This window comes from Centropristis striata, chromosome 3 (assembly GCF_030273125.1).
Source record: "Centropristis striata isolate RG_2023a ecotype Rhode Island chromosome 3, C.striata_1.0, whole genome shotgun sequence".
Classification (NCBI taxonomy): domain Eukaryota; kingdom Metazoa; phylum Chordata; class Actinopteri; order Perciformes; family Serranidae; genus Centropristis; species Centropristis striata.
Window position 1 is genome coordinate 20,488,718 of NC_081519.1, and position 18,823 is coordinate 20,507,540.

Consider the following 18,823-nt stretch of genomic DNA (forward strand, 5'->3'; position numbering starts at 1 on the left):
TGTACTTTTGCTTGTATTTTCCTTTCTCACTTATCATTTCTAGAGTTGACTGACAATGTAATTAATTCTATGTATAATAATAAATAATAAATATTCTTTAATAAAGATTTATTTTTATTTTTTTTAGAAAGCAGCTTTGCATAGTCTCATTGGTGCACAATCTGCATAGAAGAGGTCTATTTTTATTCAAGCTCAAAAATTCATTTTAATATTACTTTAATCACAAAAATCCCATGTCAGTGAGGCTCTAGCAGGAACCCTGTTATTAAAAAAAAGAGATTCTATTTTTGTCTGATCAACATTCTAAAATTCAAGATATTTCATTAACACAAAACAAAGACAAGGACTAAATCTTCACATTTGAGAACATGAAAATGCCATTTTTGCTGGATAAATGTCGATTAATCAACTAATCAATTAACTGTTTCAGCACTAAACAGCACGAAAGTAAAAAAAAAAAAAAAAGAAAGATCATGTGCTGTTAATGCTCTTGTGAGAACATTCTCCCTCTGTGTTAATGGTGCATCTATAACACGCCTGCTCTATTTTCTTTGGTGAAAAAAAAATGTGCAAAACAAGCACTGCGGTGTTAAATATAAACTTTGGTGAAAGTCAAACAGGGGTTAAAGCCGGAAAGCTCCGAGTCAGCATTCAGTTGACAATGAGGAGGTGGGCAGTGATCGGCACACACTAGCAGACACATTGAGAGAGCTGTCACCTCTTCATCACCCCCTCCTTTAAGCACCAGCGCGCCACCTCCCGCTGACCCCTGCGGCCAGAGTTCAGGCTGCTCAGCTGCAGGAGCCCCGGCCGCCAACAACTCCACTCCACTGCACTCCCACTCAGCCACTGACCCCGAGACAATACAATACTAAAAACTGTTGCCGAAATAGTCAAAACTACAACAAAACAACCGTAAAACTCTGGGTGAGGTTTGAAGAGGCTTGGTCACAGTACCTGGCAGACTTCATAGAGTAGTTTATATTGTTCCCGAGGCTTCTGCAGGGTACAGAGGCTGCATCCCATGGTGGAGGAGATCACACCATCCAGTCTCCCTGCAGCCACTCACACAGAGTGGAATCTTCTTTTTCTTCTCCTCCTCTCTGAACTCGCTGTCCGCTCACAGCCACACAACCACTTTGGCTGACAGGATTGACTTCCCCCTTTAGCTTGTGGTGGCTGTATCTCTCCGCTCAGCCCCCCCCTCCTCGCCTCACATGCTCCCTCCCTCTCCAATGCTCTGCAGCCTTCTGCTGAGCTTACTGGGCGCTGGGACCAGCTCCACAGCTCCAATATATACACCCCCTCATGTTTATTAAGCAGCCACTCATTGATTATTCATGAGGGGGGCTAACTCATGGATGGGGTTTACCAAAGAGGCTGATCTGAGATGAAGTCTCCTTAATGAATAAGTCATTAGATCTATTGTGAAGAAATGTGATGAGTGACAACACTAATATGTTTCTGATTCTCTCCAGTGGCCCCCAAATCTTGTTTGTTAACTGTTCCAGACTTTTAATCTGAAGAAGTCATTCATCCCTGATATTAGTTAGCCCTCTACTGCAGGGTGTCACCCTACGGCAACAATTATTTTATCTCAATTTTTCTGAAAGGCAGTTATAGAAAATCCATGTTTTACTGTAGATGTGTCATACTTTTACATGACAAATAACTGATCCCATACTGTGCCCTTTTCCATGGACATGGGACACTGAGAGGGTCATGATAAGAAGTTGAATAATTGTTCCATATTGAGACCATTGATTTTAAAATAGTCTCAGGGGTAAGTAATCTTTAATTTTTTTTACTATCAAAACCAGTTTAGATGTGATTTTTTTTTAGTAAAATGGTCAATTGAGTCTTCAGTATTTTTTATTAATTTTTCATTTCAGGCATTCCCTAACTTTTAATATTATCTGGATTATAAAATTCCACCACTGGAAATCTGAAGATTTTGCGATGCCTACCCAAATTATATTTCAGTGCACTTTTGTGTACATTTCTTTTGAAAAAAGTCTAGTCAAGAGACCTCCTACTTCTGCTGGGATAAAAGGTGAAATTGGGTGAGAATGGATTATGTATTATCCATTTCATTCAAAAACAATTTGATGAACACTAAATGGGACAAATGATATTGAATTAATATTATGAAACTGAATAATTTCCACAGCGATATTGTAACAATTTACCAACTACCCACCTTTAAAATGCAATAGAGGGTTAAATATTTGTGACTTATGAATCCAAAGCTGTGCTCTGCAGCTTTGTTAGAGTTTACCCTTTCCGTGTCCCAGTTAAATTAGCACTTGGTGACCTCTGGTATACTAATCCAACGCAAAGAGACACTGAGCATTTTTTCCTCATGTATATCTCTCCAAACCCACAGGCCCAAAGCCCGGGACAACAAATAAACCAGATACATATTTTTGCTGGCCAGACAAGCCCTCACCCAGCGGAGCATCTTATGCATGGTGCCATACCGTACAGTACAGCTCCCTGGGTCCTTCTTGCTACGTAGTGTGCAGACAGTGAGTATGTCTCCATAAGCAAGAGCTGGCATCTGTCCTGCTGTCTCCACTGAACCAAAGATACATGTCCGTTATGGGCAAGAAGGGCAACAAATGCTGTCCCTGGGTACAATTACAATCTGTTGGTTTGTAATGGTCAGAGATCACAAACTTTACAGTTCTGCAGGCAGAAGATGTGATACAGAGTCAATGCAGTCAGAGCAATGTCCTTATTCACCCCTTCATTTGATCCCACTCTCATTGTGAAATACAAAGGATTGGTTCAATTAAGTCCATGTTACTAAGCCTCATACCTGGATAGATTTCATTACAGGAGGGGGGTGGTCATGTGGGAGAGACCCTGACTGCTGCTGATAGTGGTATTTCCTTCTGCCAGATGTGTCCACTGATCCCTATCTATCAGCACTTCCACACTTCCTGCGCTTCTCCAAGACAGACGCAATATTAGCGAGGCTCAAAGGTTTTTCCAGTCAAATGTCAAGCAAATTTTATGTTAATCTTTTCAAATGCCACAGAAAGCATAATGTGAAGCCGGAATGTGGACTAAAACTACATCACAAACGTAAAGCAAAATGAAAGATGTTCTATGATGTCGACTAATTTGGCCATATTTCATACAGCCCAAGGATGAAAACCAAAAAAACTGTGCCATTATCAAAGATCTGAATGAAAATGGGTTCTATGGGTGCCCACAAGTCTCCTATGTATTGGCATGCCTACTTTATGCTAATCCTATACAGTCTGGGGCAGAAAGCATGCAGTTTTTCTCATGCAGGACAAATGTATTATTCCCGCCAATTGTCCTGAATATTCCTGCATACTCGGGTCTGGAATGCATAAATTGGGTGTGACTGGAAAGCTGAGATTCATCCATTGTGGATTCAAAGAGGCCAGTTTTGTTCACGTGTGGTGATATTTCGTCCTCATTTAATTGCAGTGAGAGCATTTTTTGAAACTTGACCTCACTGTATAAAATGATCTGGAGTGACCTATTGGATAATCACAGCCTCATGAAAGTTTACAACAACAACATGGAAATCAGAGCATTCAGATTCAGGTGATAGCTTTTCCTCGGCATACTAACAATACAACAACTGCTCACCATCCAATCATTAAAAAAAGGCAATTTTTGCAGACATCTCCATATCACAGCATCAATTTTTCTCTAGTGTTCCTCAAAGTCTTTGTGTCTTAACGTAGTATTTCAGAGGGATTTTTGACAATTTATTCATGATGTTCTTAGCCCTGTAACTCTAAACTTTCAGCATTTGAATGAAGGTGTCTAACCCAAACAATGTATTTTACAGATTTGTGACTAGAACAACTTGAGACCTAGTCCTGTCCCTGTCCCCCCTAAAAAAAGAGGACAATAGGTCTATGTGGGTCTCTGAGGGTTATATGCACTACCGTAGGTCATTATGGCATAATTGATGTACTGGCAAAGAAACACTCCTGCCTCTAGCAATGGTTTTTTCAATTTATTTGATCAGAATCTCTATTCAGCTTCCCAAATTGCTAATTTACATAAAACACTTGGATGGGAATTCAGCTAATGAGATTTCACTTTTCCATTTAATCTCTAAATTTTTGTTCTGTCCAACAGCTATTAACCAAATGCTGCCTTCCAATAAATTCTCATCTTTTTCCCACAACCATAAACACACAGAATACTGGACTATCTAAAAAAAGAAGAAGGATCCTTGAGGCTGAAGAAGCAATGGTGACAAAGAGTTGCCTCGGGGCAAACTGTGAAGGTATCTGTGTGAATTTAACAATCATTCATAATTACTGCAGGCTCTGCTTGTCTGGGTGCTAGGCTCAAACTTTCATCCAGAGCTGCATGAAAAACTAATTCTACGCTCACATTAGCTGTACTGTTGTGCCTGGGGCTGGGATCAGTGGAGAGTTTTAGCCGGCGCTCTCGCCCGGCTAATCTTTCTTTCACACTGAGATTATCCCATTCACAAAGTCAAAACGGAGACAGCGCTCTGATATGAACAACTGCACGAAAGGTTATGGCAGCTGTTGGCGAAAAAATTTGCGTATTAATGAACAATCAGCAGCAGTAAAATATGGAGCAGAAAAGTCAACTGAGGAGCTGTTCAAGCTGAGTGTCTGTACACAGGCCGCCATTGTGTTCAGAGATTTAATTTGGCTGCTGCTGATTAAATTTCTTGCCGTCACTGGTGACAAAACCTTTCTCCTCCGTTGCTGTGCTGTGGTTTGATCTGTGGGCTCTGCACAGGGACACACACACTTCAGCTTTTATTCATTACTGGTCTAGACGGTGACACAGTGTCGGAGGGCCCTATCTCAGCGGGAGCGAGACCAAACGATAATAATGTCGTGCGGTTTGTTATAATAAACATCAACATTTTTTTTCTTTTATAGAGACAAGAGGTCCCAAGGTTACCGCATCCCCTCCCAATTAGCGATGTGGTGCTTGGATCCCGTGCATTTGATCTATGCTTGGTTGGATCATTCATATTCATGGAGGCTGCCTGGTGTTGTTTCGGCGTCCCACTGGGCCCAGTTTAAGAGTCATGGCTTTAACTAGAGCCACAGTGGGATCAGGTGGCGATCGCTGCAGCGTACGCCTTCCCTGTGTGGTTAAAACTCTCTAACACATCATCCTCCCATCCTCTGAGCTCTTTATGCCCCTTACATACTCATAAAATGAGCAATTTCTCCTAAAAAATATGGCTTCTACAAAACAAATTGTGCAATTACATGGGCTGCAAATGATTATTCTATACTGATACAATACTGTATATAGAAAAGCTGTAAATCCTCACATTTCAGAAGCTGTAATCAGTCTCTGAAATTGAAGATTGACTTAATGTCGTCAACTCTGCATGGACGCCAGCATCAAAGGTGGGCTCAGTTTTAACGCTACAGGGATGGCAGTGAGGATGGTTTCATATGAAAACAAAATAAATTAAAATAGGTTTGTGCTAATTCCACGCAGTTTGGGACAAAACCATGCAGTACAAATGTGTTTCTTTTGCCTATTGCACTGTAATATTTCTGCACACTGATTTGATAAAACAGTGTTGGATTTGAATAAATTGGATAAGACTGGAAAGTTGATACTCTTGTGGATTAAATGAGCCCAATTTTATTCATGTGTGATGATGCTAGTCCCTGTTATAGCATTATATTGCAGTGAAACCATTTTTGAAACCTGATCTCACTGTAGAAAATGACCAACTATAAGCTCTAGGATAATCACAACAACGTGAAACTTTACAGCCACAAACTAGAGACCTAGAGCATTCAGAGGATGGATGGATTTCCTAGGTATATTGACAATGAGGGGGATTGTAAGCAGGTTTGAAAACAGAAGTGCTTGCTATCCAATTGCAGAAAAAATAAGAAGTCTCTAAAATGTTTTGTGATTTTGCTTTTATTTTGGACCATTTCTTTTTAGCACTTCTCACACTTTTTACTGAGAGTTTGTTGAGAAGATCAATCCAATGTTTGAACCATAAAAATGAAGCTGAAGCCAGCAGCAGACTGGCTCGGCTTTCACTAAAGCCAAATTAATATGTGATGTCTCAGTTGGATTTATTTTAAAACTGAAGCATGAACACAACAAATTACCATTTTATTATGTTTTTTCTTCTTCGGTCAAGAAGCTCTGGGATGTAACCCTTGTAAAATACCAAACTGTTGTTTTTTGCTTAAGTTTTTGTACAGATCATTATCAAACTCTAGGCAAGAAAGCAAATTACTGCAGTTACCAAAATGTTGAACTATTTATTATATGATTGTTTGAAAATGCACAGTCTGTGACTTAGGAGTAATTGCATGTACATGACCCTCATTGTCTTCAGTCCATGTGATGGAGTCACTGCAGATCCACTAAAATTAACATAACCTGACCCTAACATTTCATCCTGCCACGGAGCAAAATGCCAAGCCATTTATCTCTACATCGTGGGAAGCGAGATCTCGTGATCAATTTGAAGAAAGACTCAAATAAAAAAAGGTGGACTTAACGGGGTGTGGAAAGTCTGCAGAAGGTGTCAACGTGAAGAAACTGGACACTGATGGCTGATAGTGATAACACAATGAAAAAGTATGATGTCCAGGTCCTCTCACATGACTCTAATGCTCCGTCCAGACGGCAGGATGAGGGGAGAGGAGAGGGAGGAGGGGTAGAAGATGGAGGAACGATAGAGTGGACTAAATTGGCTACATATTGTGAATCCATGAGTAGAATGTCCTAGTGTGGCTTGTCTGTGGAATAAAGTGTCATTGTTCTGTGCGTCAGCACAAGCTGGATTAACGTCACTTCCCTTCATGTTACTTGAGGTCAGAAGAAAAAAACGAGGACTTTCCACTGTCCTGAAATGTTCATACTTTTGTGGGACAAATCCACAAATGCTGAATAACATGAACAGACAAATCCTTGAATTTTCCTTGGGCCATCTGAAATGGGATGCTACCAAGAGCTACTGAATAAGGCCCCATTCAAATAGGCCTCAGTTGTGTTTTTAACTTTCAATAAGCCATCAAGTCTCAAGTTGTAAAGGTAAGAATATCATTGAGAGTAAAGAGTCAACAGCAAGCGTTAGTTAAAAAATATATATTTTTCAGTTTTGTCAACATTATGTGATGGCATGGCAGAGGTCTGCACTCTCCAATGTGCCCTGCATAGTTTTCTTGTAAACAAAGTTTCTATTCACATCCTTTCTCACAAATAATTATGCAAAGCTGATTCCTTTTAATGTTTAGGAAACCTTTACACTGTTGTGTTCTTCCATGCATGTGCTGGCTCAGTGCTGCTACCTGTTGATCAGGAGAATTATTTTAAGCCTTTAAAGGAAGTTAAAATCATAGATCGTATAAAAATAATACACAGTCACCAGTCCAGCTTTGAAGCCTCAAATTTGTCATGTTGGATGTCGTTTTTGGCTGCCACAATGTTGTTGTTTTTGCAACCAGGTAACACAAACACTAGCTAGATAGCTTGGTTAGCAAGAGGCATCTGTTATTCACAATGCTGTGGTAGGGACCTGTTAATGACAAGGTAGCTATTTTACTCTTAATGAGCCCATCATTTACAAAAAGAACATCATGCTGTACTGAAGAGTACTTAAACTAATGATTGAGACCTTAAACTCATTATGAAAATGTTTACTGAGTTTATAAATCAAGTGAGAAGAAGGGCCTTTTTCTCATAGAATTCTATGTAATCTAACTTCTTTTTGCAACCAGCTAGTCATTGGAGATGTTTACTTCTTTTGTGCATAGTTCAACCCCCTCTGTTGATGAAACATCCTTAATGACAACAGTTCCTCACCAAACTTGTGGAAACGCGGACTGGTTTGCTTGATAGCACCAAAGTTGACTTGAACGAAACCACTATAAAAACCAGAGCTAATTTGGAGGAAAAGAGGGGCTGACTTTATTTTGGTCATATATTAGTCCCCCTTCATGGTTTGGTTTGAGCCCTCATATCAGTCCTCTAATCTGTGGAGGATATGAGAGGAGAAGGGAGCTACAATGCTGCCGTGTTACCAGATAGAGATACCAGATGAGTGAACAGGAGTGGCAAGAGGGAGCGAGAGCTAACACAAGGGATGAAAAGAGAAGGTGTGAAGAAGACACACGAGACGGTGAGACACACACAGCCCACAGACGAGGGACCGGGGCAGAGACAGAAACTAAACGTGTGGAGGAGTTTAATGAGTCTCCAGTCCCTCTCAACTGTACCGCTGGGGCCTGAGCGCGCAAGGATCAGTGAGTATGTATGTGGGTGCGAGTGTGTGTGTATCCACCTCTGAAACACTGGGCTGTGCATAATTTATCAGACAGCTGTCAGCTTTGTACTCCTATTTACTCTGAGAGCCAGATCCTGTGCAAACAGGGAGCCCAGCCAGCAGGAGTGACAGCCACCGAAACAGTTTAATTGGAGACTCAAACAACTAATAATGCCATCACTATCACTTCAGTGTAATTACTTTAGTATGAGGGGATGTTAACAAGACTGATGATAATGCTGTGATAATGCTCCATGCATGCACAAACCCAATGTATGCCACTGGATATTTTGGGGATTTACATTTTTGTTAGCAGAAGATGTAAATCTGTAAACTCGGTTTGTTTCTTCTTTTTTTCAAGCTCCCTGAAGCTGTTTTCCATTATCAACAAAAGCCTGACAGTAAAACGCACAGATTTTGACTCTGCTGTATAAAATTGTCTTCATTTTTTGGGGCTTAAAAAACAGCTTCAGGCATTTGTTGAGGTGAGGCCACTGAGGTGGTTTACACAAACATAATAACGGAAAAGCAATTATCAGTTTTTGTGTTTGTTCATCCGACTGAGACCTATGTCCCTCTGCCAACTTGTGGGAACATTATCCACTTTTCAAAAAAAAAAAAAAAAAGAACAATTTGTCTGTTTCTTCAGGTAAAACGCAAACTCACAAAGGAGTACAGAAAACAGCATTCTGGCTTTCAAAATGTGCCAATACTGGTGCCAAGTGGATGCAGGCATTGGTAGGATGAGTTGAAGAGTAAATTAATTGGTCTTGGTGCAGACAGACTCACTCTTGCAGTGATTCTCTAGGTCCCCTGCAACCCACCATCACCCATGAGAGACCTGTATTTAGCTCTATAATAAGGCTAGTGAAATTACCACCTAACCTTTGCTACTATAAAAACGTCTCCACTACCGTGTGATGGCAAGGTATAATAAAATACTATTTACAGCTAATTATCCAAATGCCGTGACATTCCTGCAGAAGGTAGATCATGGCGCTTGTCAACACAGTTATTAAGCGGGATATTAAAAGGAGTTCATATTTCATCCCCTCTCCTGTACCGAGAGCAGGGCTCGATGATGTGACTCCACTCTGAGGCTCCCTGTAGGGCTCTGCCAACTCTGGAGTCCACACGGAGTACCTGTCACCAGCTAATTCCCCAAGCCTTCATCACTCCTGGACGCTCCAGTATGTTGGCAGCCAAAGCCACCAACAAAAGCCTCCAGCTACACTGGTTGCAGGGTGAGGAAGCGTGGACACACTGGTACAGTAAGCAGAGGTGGGTGCAGCAAGTGAAAAGGTTCCGGACTGAGACTGCTCCGTCTGGGGGGACTTGGCATGGGATCGGACGGTCCCTGGTTTAAGTCCCCCGCAAGGACCAAGTACAGAGTATGGACTTACAGACATGGAGGTTCATCTCATGGGCACTGCCAAGGTGCTCTTAAAAAAGCCACCAAACCCCAAACTGCTAACACTTCACCTCTTCTAAGAGGCAATAAGATAACTTGGACAAGAGATGTCACAAATTTTTAGTTGACATTGTGTACGTTTTTAAAAGATCATTTTACATCACTAGAGCAGTATTATGTATAGCTACGGTTCTGCAGGTAGAGATAGGTTTTCATTAATCACAGGGTTGGTGGCTTGATCCCGGGTAACTCCTGCCCAAGTGACTTTTAGCAACCAATGCTTCCAAGGTTTGGTCGAGGCTGGTTATCGTCTAAAAATGATGATACCATCGTCTAAAAATGATGATACCAGTACCAATACCAGTACCCTTAAAGTGAGGCCTTTACATAAATAGTACTTCATTTGGTAGCATATGGAATATGGAAGCATTCAGTTAAAACCCCCACCACTCCTCCGCATCCAAATGATTGTTGTTGTAGCTGCTGTTGTTGTGGGCCGTCATTTTATTCTAGCTCAGAGTACAAAGAGAATTAAATTAACTTTGTACCATTTGACTGGAGAAGTTGATACTTTTGGTATTATTATTACTTGTTATTTATTATTATTGTTATTTATGTTGATAACTTAAAGGTATCGAGTATTGATACCCAGCCCGAGGTGAAAATGTGTGTGAAAGAGTGACTTAGTTCATAAAAGCTAAATAAGTGTTGTACATTACCTTTCCAGGAACTTAACTGAACTGAGTGTTGTGGTTTGGTAGATTAGAGCAGGTGGCAGGGGGATGGCTAAAATAGAGGTAAACCAGGGATGCAGTGGTTATCAAACAATTTGAAACTTTGCCACCTTTCTACCCATTTCATACATCAAAAGAAAAGCAAACGGAGCAATGCCAGAACAGGCTACTATGAAGACAGACAGGGTGTGGCTGAAACAGAGACCAGCCCTGTGGTTCAGAGTCAAACATGTTCTTCACCAAGACCAGGGACACACAGAACAGAGTGATAAAGTGACAAAAACAACCTAACTTAGCTAACACCTAACTTGCCACATGAAGGTGATGTGTTTCCATTTCCCACAGCCACTGAAAGCACTTATTGTACTGCAAAAGCGACATATTATCACCTCCTGAGCAAAGCGACATATTATCACCTCCTGAGCAGAGCTGACATTTAGAGGTTCTCTGTTAAGCTAGAAAGAAACTGGAAATAGAAATAATAGCAGACCCCTTGACAATATCTAGCTGATACAGTAAATTTAGTTCCTGAAGTGGAAACAGGGGAATATATCAACCTGTTTGAGTGGAAGGTTCCAAAGAGTGAGTTATAGCCAAGGGTCCATGTTCAGCCCTCAATCTCATTACATTACAGTGCTCTTTCAAATGAAAAGCACTGAGTGAGAGCTGAGGTCATTGAGAGGTAACTGACGGACACGTTGGTTGACATCACTCAAATGTCTCAATCCCCAGACAGATAGCTGGGTTTAACTGCACAAAGTCAGCTTTGATAAATGACTCCACCAACCCGGAGGGGGAAATGTTATTTTTACACACATTCATGTCTTTAGCACTTCACGGGACTATGATGAAATTGCTAGTGATGCTAACTGGATGTCTTGACCAGTGAGTAAATCTCTTTGCTACATGACCCCCAAGGCCCATTAGTCAGGCCGAGGCAGTGACCTCAGAGGCCCTACGGGCAGTCGGGACCAATTCCCAGCACCTCTGTTGTTTTTGCTGAGCCAGTTAGTAATTAGAAAACGACGACATGTCTGCACCTTTTCAGAACTGTTAAAATATCAGCTTATTATTATTCCAAACATCACTTTGTCTGTATACAGAACTAATACACCGGTCTGACGTAAAAAGCTTTTAGCCATTGAATTTCTTTACTTCTGGGCTTTTTAATTTCCAACTATAGCAAGCCTCCAACATTAAAGTGATATGGTGGTTTAGATGAACACTGTCTCTTTAAGTATTCCAGGATTTTTAAGAGGTGGGAAATGACAGACTGTACCGTGGATATCATCATTAACTAAGAAATCCCACAGGATACCTGGGACAATCTGGTTTGATGGTGACAGCTGACCTTTTGGATTAGACGGACCACAGAATTCATTTTCTCTTCCACTGGCACTTCTGAAAGTCAAAATGTCTTTGAGCAACGCATTCACTGACGTGGTGACTTCAGCTTATCTACCCTTGCTCTTAATGCTTCATCCTTCCCATATAGCTGTGGGCTTGGGGTTTAAAAGATTACATACTGCAAGATTGCGTTGTTCTGATTGAAAGAATCGGGCTGTAAAGCTCAAACTGCAACTGATATGAAATCAAGGAAATGTTTAATTTCTGTTTGGGGGATTAAGTTGAAATATAAAATGTGCTGAAACTTTAATTAATACAATATAAAGGTTCCAGGTTGTAGCAGGTTGGGTTTAAAGATACTGGTATCATATGCAACTAGAAGACCTAAGGAATGATAACTTGTCAGGAAGGGGGCTAAACAACGCTCCAGAAGTCAAGTTAAATTTAGGCGAGGAAAAACAGGCATGGCCATTTTGAAAGGGGGCCCTTGACCTCTGACCTCAAGATATCTAAATGAAAATTAGTTCTAAAGGTTCCCTTTGACAGACAGAGCTCTATTATTAGCTTTGGTATTGAGACAAAAAAGATTTTTTGTGCAAAGAATTAGTTGTTTTTTTGTTTGATTGACAGCACTAAAATAATTCTATAATCGTTGTTGTCATTGTCAAAATAGCTGTTTTTTTTTACTACAAATCTGCAACCAGTAAATAATAATAGTAATCATCACCATAGAAATAGCAGTTTAAATGTGTCAGGATCTTACAATACTGATTATTCTACCAGTCATGAGTAGTCTGTAATGAATCCAATTTGGCCAATAAACTCCTCTCTAATGCTTCCCATGACACATCTGCTCATGACAATACAAACCAGATTTGCCCAAAGTAAATTTAATTATCAACTCCCAGGAAATACAAGCGTGTACAATGTCCCCATTCTCCACTTCTGATCCAATGATTACCCCAAACAGTGGGGCTTTTAACGAAGAAAATGCTAATGCCATTAGCCCGGATGGAAAATTAATTTGTGACATATGTCAATAGATGTGCTGAAATGATTGTGCAAAGTGGTTTTGAGACTGCAAATAGAATCATTTAGTGTGCTGGTGTGGTATTCCGAAAATGTCTTAATGCTATGCAAAGCATGCACAGAGTTGTGAATTAAAATGGAAATATAAACAGCAACTGCAAAAACATGTTCATGCCGTTTTTTCCTTGTTTATTTTCCAAATAAACAAGACTATTAGAGCCTTTACCAAACAACCCAATGGATCATAATGAAGCCATATTTTTTTTAACATGTTTCAGCAAGAAAGACATTATATGCTTCAATTATGGTGAGACACTTGGCTGCCAGGACTACAAAAACATACTAATGTCAATATGAGGCGCTGGTTGAAAACATTTCTGACCCAGCCAGCGGGCTCAGTGTATTTCACATCAAACTGGGAATTGGAAAATGGCTTCAAAAGTGAAGGTTCCTGCTTTGATGCTCTGAGCATCATTAACCCAAATATAATTTCTCGAGAACTGTTTCCACCAACACATCTTCAGAAAGAGTGTGTTTGATTGAAAATAACAAGAACTCCCAGCCCCCCGCATCTCTCCCCCTTTACACCCCATTCCCTTCCAAATGGAATGAGAGAAAAATAGAAGCATGCTTTTAAGGAACCCAAGCCTGTAATTTCCATCTCGTTCCAACTTAATTTGCGCTGAAGTACCCTGCAAATGCTGCCTTTACAGAGCACAATGCTGTGGTGATGCTAAGAGTACCCAGTCCATTAAGAGAGGGAGAGAGGACTATCTTCTCTTTGAGAAGTGCAGGGGAGGAAAGGGGAAAGATACACAAAAGGGCAACAGACAGAAGGGAATGGTGAACGGAGGGAGCAGGGACTGGGGGTGCTAATGCAGAGAAAAGGAGGGAGGGAAGGCTGTAGTTTAATGAGGAGACAGTGGTTTTAGGGGCGAGCAGAGGGGGATGGTTTGATCTTTGACCTCTCAGATCCCTCGGTGCGTGTGACAGGCCTGAGTTCAGACGGCGGATTAAGGTAATCAAGGGTAGTAATGAGAACAGAGCACACATTCATGAGTCCAGGCACTCCCTGAAAGCAACAATTATCCACCTTACTCGCCATTCTCCGCAGTGCATGTCTTTAACTAGACATCATCTTTGCCTTTGGTTTTTTATTTCATGACAGAAGGGGGCCACCGAAGACAGATATAGATGTGTGAAATAATGCCCACGGATAACCCCACTCCATTAATGGAATACCTAGCCTTTGTCCTACTTTCCAAGGACACGTCTTCAGGCTGGTCCAGAAGACTCTTCAATCCAACTTGACAGGAATGAGTTATCGAAAAATTCATATTTAGGGTTCAAAATCACCTGGTTGCCTGAGGCTCAAACACATCAACAAAAATGAACTCAGCAACAATTTTAATAACTCATTCCAGCTCCTGAAATGTAAAGCTGGAACCAATATGAAGAAGCAGACATACAGAGGGCGTTCTCATTTTCATTAACCAAACAAAAGATTAATTGGCTGTAAAAATAACTTGTTATAGACATATTATGCTGATAAATTAATTAGGGAAGCAACTATAACCATTTCATTTTCTTGATTAGTCGGTCAATCATTTGGTCTATACAACATTACAAAACAGTAGAGTTTGGTCAAATTTTTTTTTTTGTCTGGTTTGGTGTACAAGCTGAAATTGGTTTGATTTTAATCAAACCGGCATTTGTCATTCTGCCAAATAAAAAATTAGCCTTCATCAGCAACCTGTGCCCAGGTATATTACTGTTCACCAAAGTATATCTGATATAATTGATATATCTATCACTCAAGAGCGACTGTTGTAAAGTGCGACACCAGTTGGTACATCTAGTACACTGGTCCAGTCATCACATTTCTTGTTTTGTACGAACAACAGTACAAAGCCAAAGATATACAAGTTACTATGATGATAAGGAAAAGTTTGGCATTTTTGGTTGAACAGTTGCTGATTAGTTTTTAGTAAATGACAAATGATTGCCCCTCGAAAAGTAATTATGTTTAGAGAAAAATCCTTTCCATCCAAAGGTGGGGAAATTGATGCTAATATCCACTTCTCAGTCATGTAGAAATGTTGCTTTTATGATTAATAATAATGGAATTCTTTGTGTTAACTTTTTCTCCTGACAAGGTGCAAACATGTATCTCCATTACTCTTGACCATTCACAAGCTTGGATTGCTGAATGTGCCCCTAAAGTTTAGTTAGAGTAAGAGTTAAACACTCAATTACAATGGAACATTTTTGCAAGAATCGTGTGATAAGCTACGTGGACAGGAATGAACTAACCCAGAGTTTGGAAATCCTGAAAACATTGTCTTGGCTCTTAAAACTGGACCAGTGTCTGTTGTTTGGTTTAGTTTGGATTAGGGATTTGCAAGTAAGGATAGAGTATAAAGAAATAAGGTGTCCAAAAAAAATCCAACATAAATAACAATATTACAAAAAGGGAGTAGCTGGACTTTGTAGACCATTTTCAAATCCTTTGACTCAGCAGAGTAGCTAGAAGAGGTATAACAGGCTTTCTGTATCCCAGCAGACACCCTGACAAGGCCAAGAGTGAGGAGGCACCTTAAAAGGCTACGCTCTGTCTGCAACAGACTGGTGGAACATGACTTCATTTTGAGGTCGGCACAATCCCTTCAACCACTTCAAAAATCCTGGCTCCGGTCTTAACACCTACAAAGGGGACGTTTAAGTCCTCATAATGAGGATGCCACATGCCGATATCATCTTTCACAGGCTCCATTTGACCGGCGCTCCTGTTGGATGGAGTCACGTTCAGCGGTGCACATCCCTGCCTTTTTTTAATCACATGTTTTCAATTACTCCAGGAGTGCACAGAACCGACTTGTGCTGTAATTCAATAAGGATACAAAGAGGCAGGTCGAGAGGGTGGGACAGTCGGACATTGTCCTGGGACAGCTGAATGACAGGGGTGAGTTTAGGACCTCAGAGCACACAGTGGTTACTTTGTACCTGTCAGTCAAGCTGTGACATGGACAGCCTGCCGGGGGACTTGGGGGACCCCTTGAGAGGCGGCCGAGGTGAGAGGTCCTCCACCAGCAGGTGACTCCCACCCTGTGGCTTGAAAAAACGTCACATAACAATGCAGGGGCAGAGCAGCTGGCTACTGCAACACAACAGCTAAGTGTGTAAGGATGACACACACGCTGTCAAGAGCTGTCAGGACAACATCATTTTCAACAACAGCAATTAAAGAAGGGCTTTTTTTATGTTGTTACCCCGCATAAAAGAAATAAAAAACACATTGCAATTTGGTTTTCACAAAAAACTGTGAATTTATGTTGTAGCACATCTTTTATTTCCAGAACTTTCCAAGGTGTTATGAGGATTTGGCACAACACTTTTCAAGCCATAATTGGCTGATTTAAAATTCACTGTTTTAAAATCCACGACTGGTAAAAAAAAAAAAAAAAAAAGAGAGAGAGAAAGATGCAGAAATAGACAGATGGTGGCTATTTAAGTCTGATAGTGAGATTTGGACAAAAGGAGTCTATAATCATGCTAGCAGCTGTGGAAGGCTGTACTAAACAACACCGCATGCACGCTAACAATTGCAAATTAGCACTAAGTGCAGTTAAGGCTGATGAAAATGTCATTAGTTTTTCAGGTATTTGGTCATAAACCAAAGTAATGGACACATTTCAATGTTTACATGAGGGTTCATGGCAAGTGGCAACCTCCAGGAAAGTAAAGCCAATGCAGAAGTGCCAAGAGCAGCGGTTCCTCTACTGTCCACTTGAGGCTGGCTCCAGAAGTGAGTCAATGCTCACAGACACCCATATTAAAATGCCTAACTTTACAGCTCACCAAAAACATGAAGATACATTGTCTGGGAACCAGGGCTGTAGTACTCAAGTCCAGTCTCAAGATTATTTTTTGAAGTCTCGCACTAGTCTTGGTCTAAGTCTAGGCAAGTTGTTTCTGACTCCTGATTCAGGATCAGTTGTACAAAACTTTTCCTGATTTGCTGATTTTACGATCATGATTTGTTCGATTATTTTTATGTTAGAAGAACATGTTTCTGTCCATTCTGACTCCCTTATCACTGAGTTAGCATTGGACAGACACTACTGTCTGCTATGGTCTTGAACAGGACTTGATTTTCTCTGGAACTGGGCTCAACTTGCTCTCAGCTGCCTTAGTCATGGCTCAGGCTTGACTTGGACCAGGTCTTGGACTTGACTTGGACTCAATAAAGTTGATCTTGACCTAAAGCGCTGCTAGGAACCATGGATATATGTTCCAAATTTTATGGCAATCCAACTTGTAGTTCTCAAGACATTTCTAAAAACAAAAATAATCTACAAATGTATTTTTATTAATATTAATTACCCCATGCTTTGAAACAAAACATTCAACAATCATATAATGGCTGAATGTCTAGTGAGCATTTTGTTGGTAATTACAGTCCAACTAAAATATGTCGAACATCAATCAAATCAATAGCTCATTGCTGCAGGTGAATACTGCTAAAACATCTTTCCAAATGCACCACTCTGCCAGAAGAAACATTTCCACTGAGGCTCACACTGGGAGCTCTTTCAGCCCCATCTATCTCTGTCAAAGCTTCTCACTACAAAGTACTTCTTCCCCAGTCCACCACTGACTACTTCCTTATCTACCGCTCTCAGCTAATACGCCATTATTCAGACTGCTTCCGAGCCAGTGGACGTCCCCTCAGCCAATGAAAAAAAGATCGATTTTTGCCGCTGAGTGGTAGAGGTAAGGAGGTATTATGTGCCAGTCACGGCTGGATGTGCTGCCAGCTGGAGGGACAGCAGATCACACAGTGAGAGACCTCTGAATAACACTAACAAACCTGAAGATCACAGCTGAATACAAAGCAGAGCTGCAGAGTCTAAGACTGTGATTATTCAGTCACAGAATATAGGCACGAGAACAACATAGTAACACCACAACCCAGACAGCTGATGTACTTATGATGACAATTAAGAACTCAGTGGAGAGCTACAGACAAAAGACCAATATGTGTCTTTTAATGAATTTTCTGTTGGCAGTTTGGACTGTGGCTGATATATACATAACCACCTTTGAAATCTGAAAACTTTGAGATACAGTTACTGCTCAAAGATTTTGAAGACTAAAATGTAAAGTAGTATTTAAGGTAGTAGAGGGGATTCTGTGCTAATATTTTCATATTTAAATGGAAAACGTAATTCCAAAAAGGCTATAAAAAGGTGCGACGTGAAATTTTCTGCCTCTAGGGGTCTCAATCAAAACAATAACAAAACAGAGCAAAGCCTTTAGTTAGCTTCTCCTGGTTAGAATTTTTCAGTCTTCATTGCTGAAGAAGTTTTTAAAGAGCAAAAAAAAAAAAAATCACAATTATCCACATTAGTCTGCTTCTCTCCAAAACAAACAGACCAGATGATAAAAACCAATAAAAACAACGGATAAAGCACTTTAACATTAAAAATCCATGTTTCTCCAAAGCTTTTTGGCACACAGACAGAGGTTGTTTACTCAGCTTGTCTCTCTGATAAAATAGGATCCAGACATCGAATAACAAAAATCTTTCATGTGGTTAAAGGTTCTAGTTATAAATGACTAAAACCTTGAAAGTGTATTGTAAAAATGTGTTTAAAAATTGGATAAAAACTCATTTATGACGACGCTTTGCAGACAACCGCAATGAGACAGACAGAGTGTTCTTGATGAAGAATTTCTTGATTATTTTTTTTATACATTTGAATACAGAAATGTTACATATTAAATGTTTAAGGTTTTGTTGTTTCTAAAGGTTTGAAAGAATTAATCATGGCTAATGATCAGGTTCCGGCTGGTCCTTATCACTACAGTTCCTCTGTCAATGCTAATAAAACACTAATTTTCAGTTTCCATTCAGACATGGTAGGCTGCAGTGCAACAGCAGTCCATTGCCTGATGCTGCCTCACATATAAATGATTCTATTGAGTTCAATGCAGTGTGGTACA

The 18,823-nt window shown here is 40.4% G+C and overlaps 1 protein-coding gene across 3 annotated transcripts in view; it reads right to left on the reverse strand.

Moving 5' to 3' along the window:
* The window catches only part of pdzrn3b (PDZ domain containing RING finger 3b), a 113,819-nt gene that overhangs the window by 21,204 nt on the left and 73,792 nt on the right, over positions 1 to 18,823 (reverse strand). Inside the window, exon 1 of one of the 3 annotated variants that reach the window (XM_059330153.1) lies at positions 958 to 1,168. The exons of the other annotated variants lie outside the window; for them this stretch is intronic. Coding sequence (XP_059186136.1) covers positions 958 to 1,026 — 69 coding nt within the window. The 5' untranslated portion in view covers positions 1,027 to 1,168. Of the gene's footprint in view, positions 1 to 957; positions 1,169 to 18,823 lie in introns of those variants that run through there. 3 annotated transcript variants of the gene reach the window in all.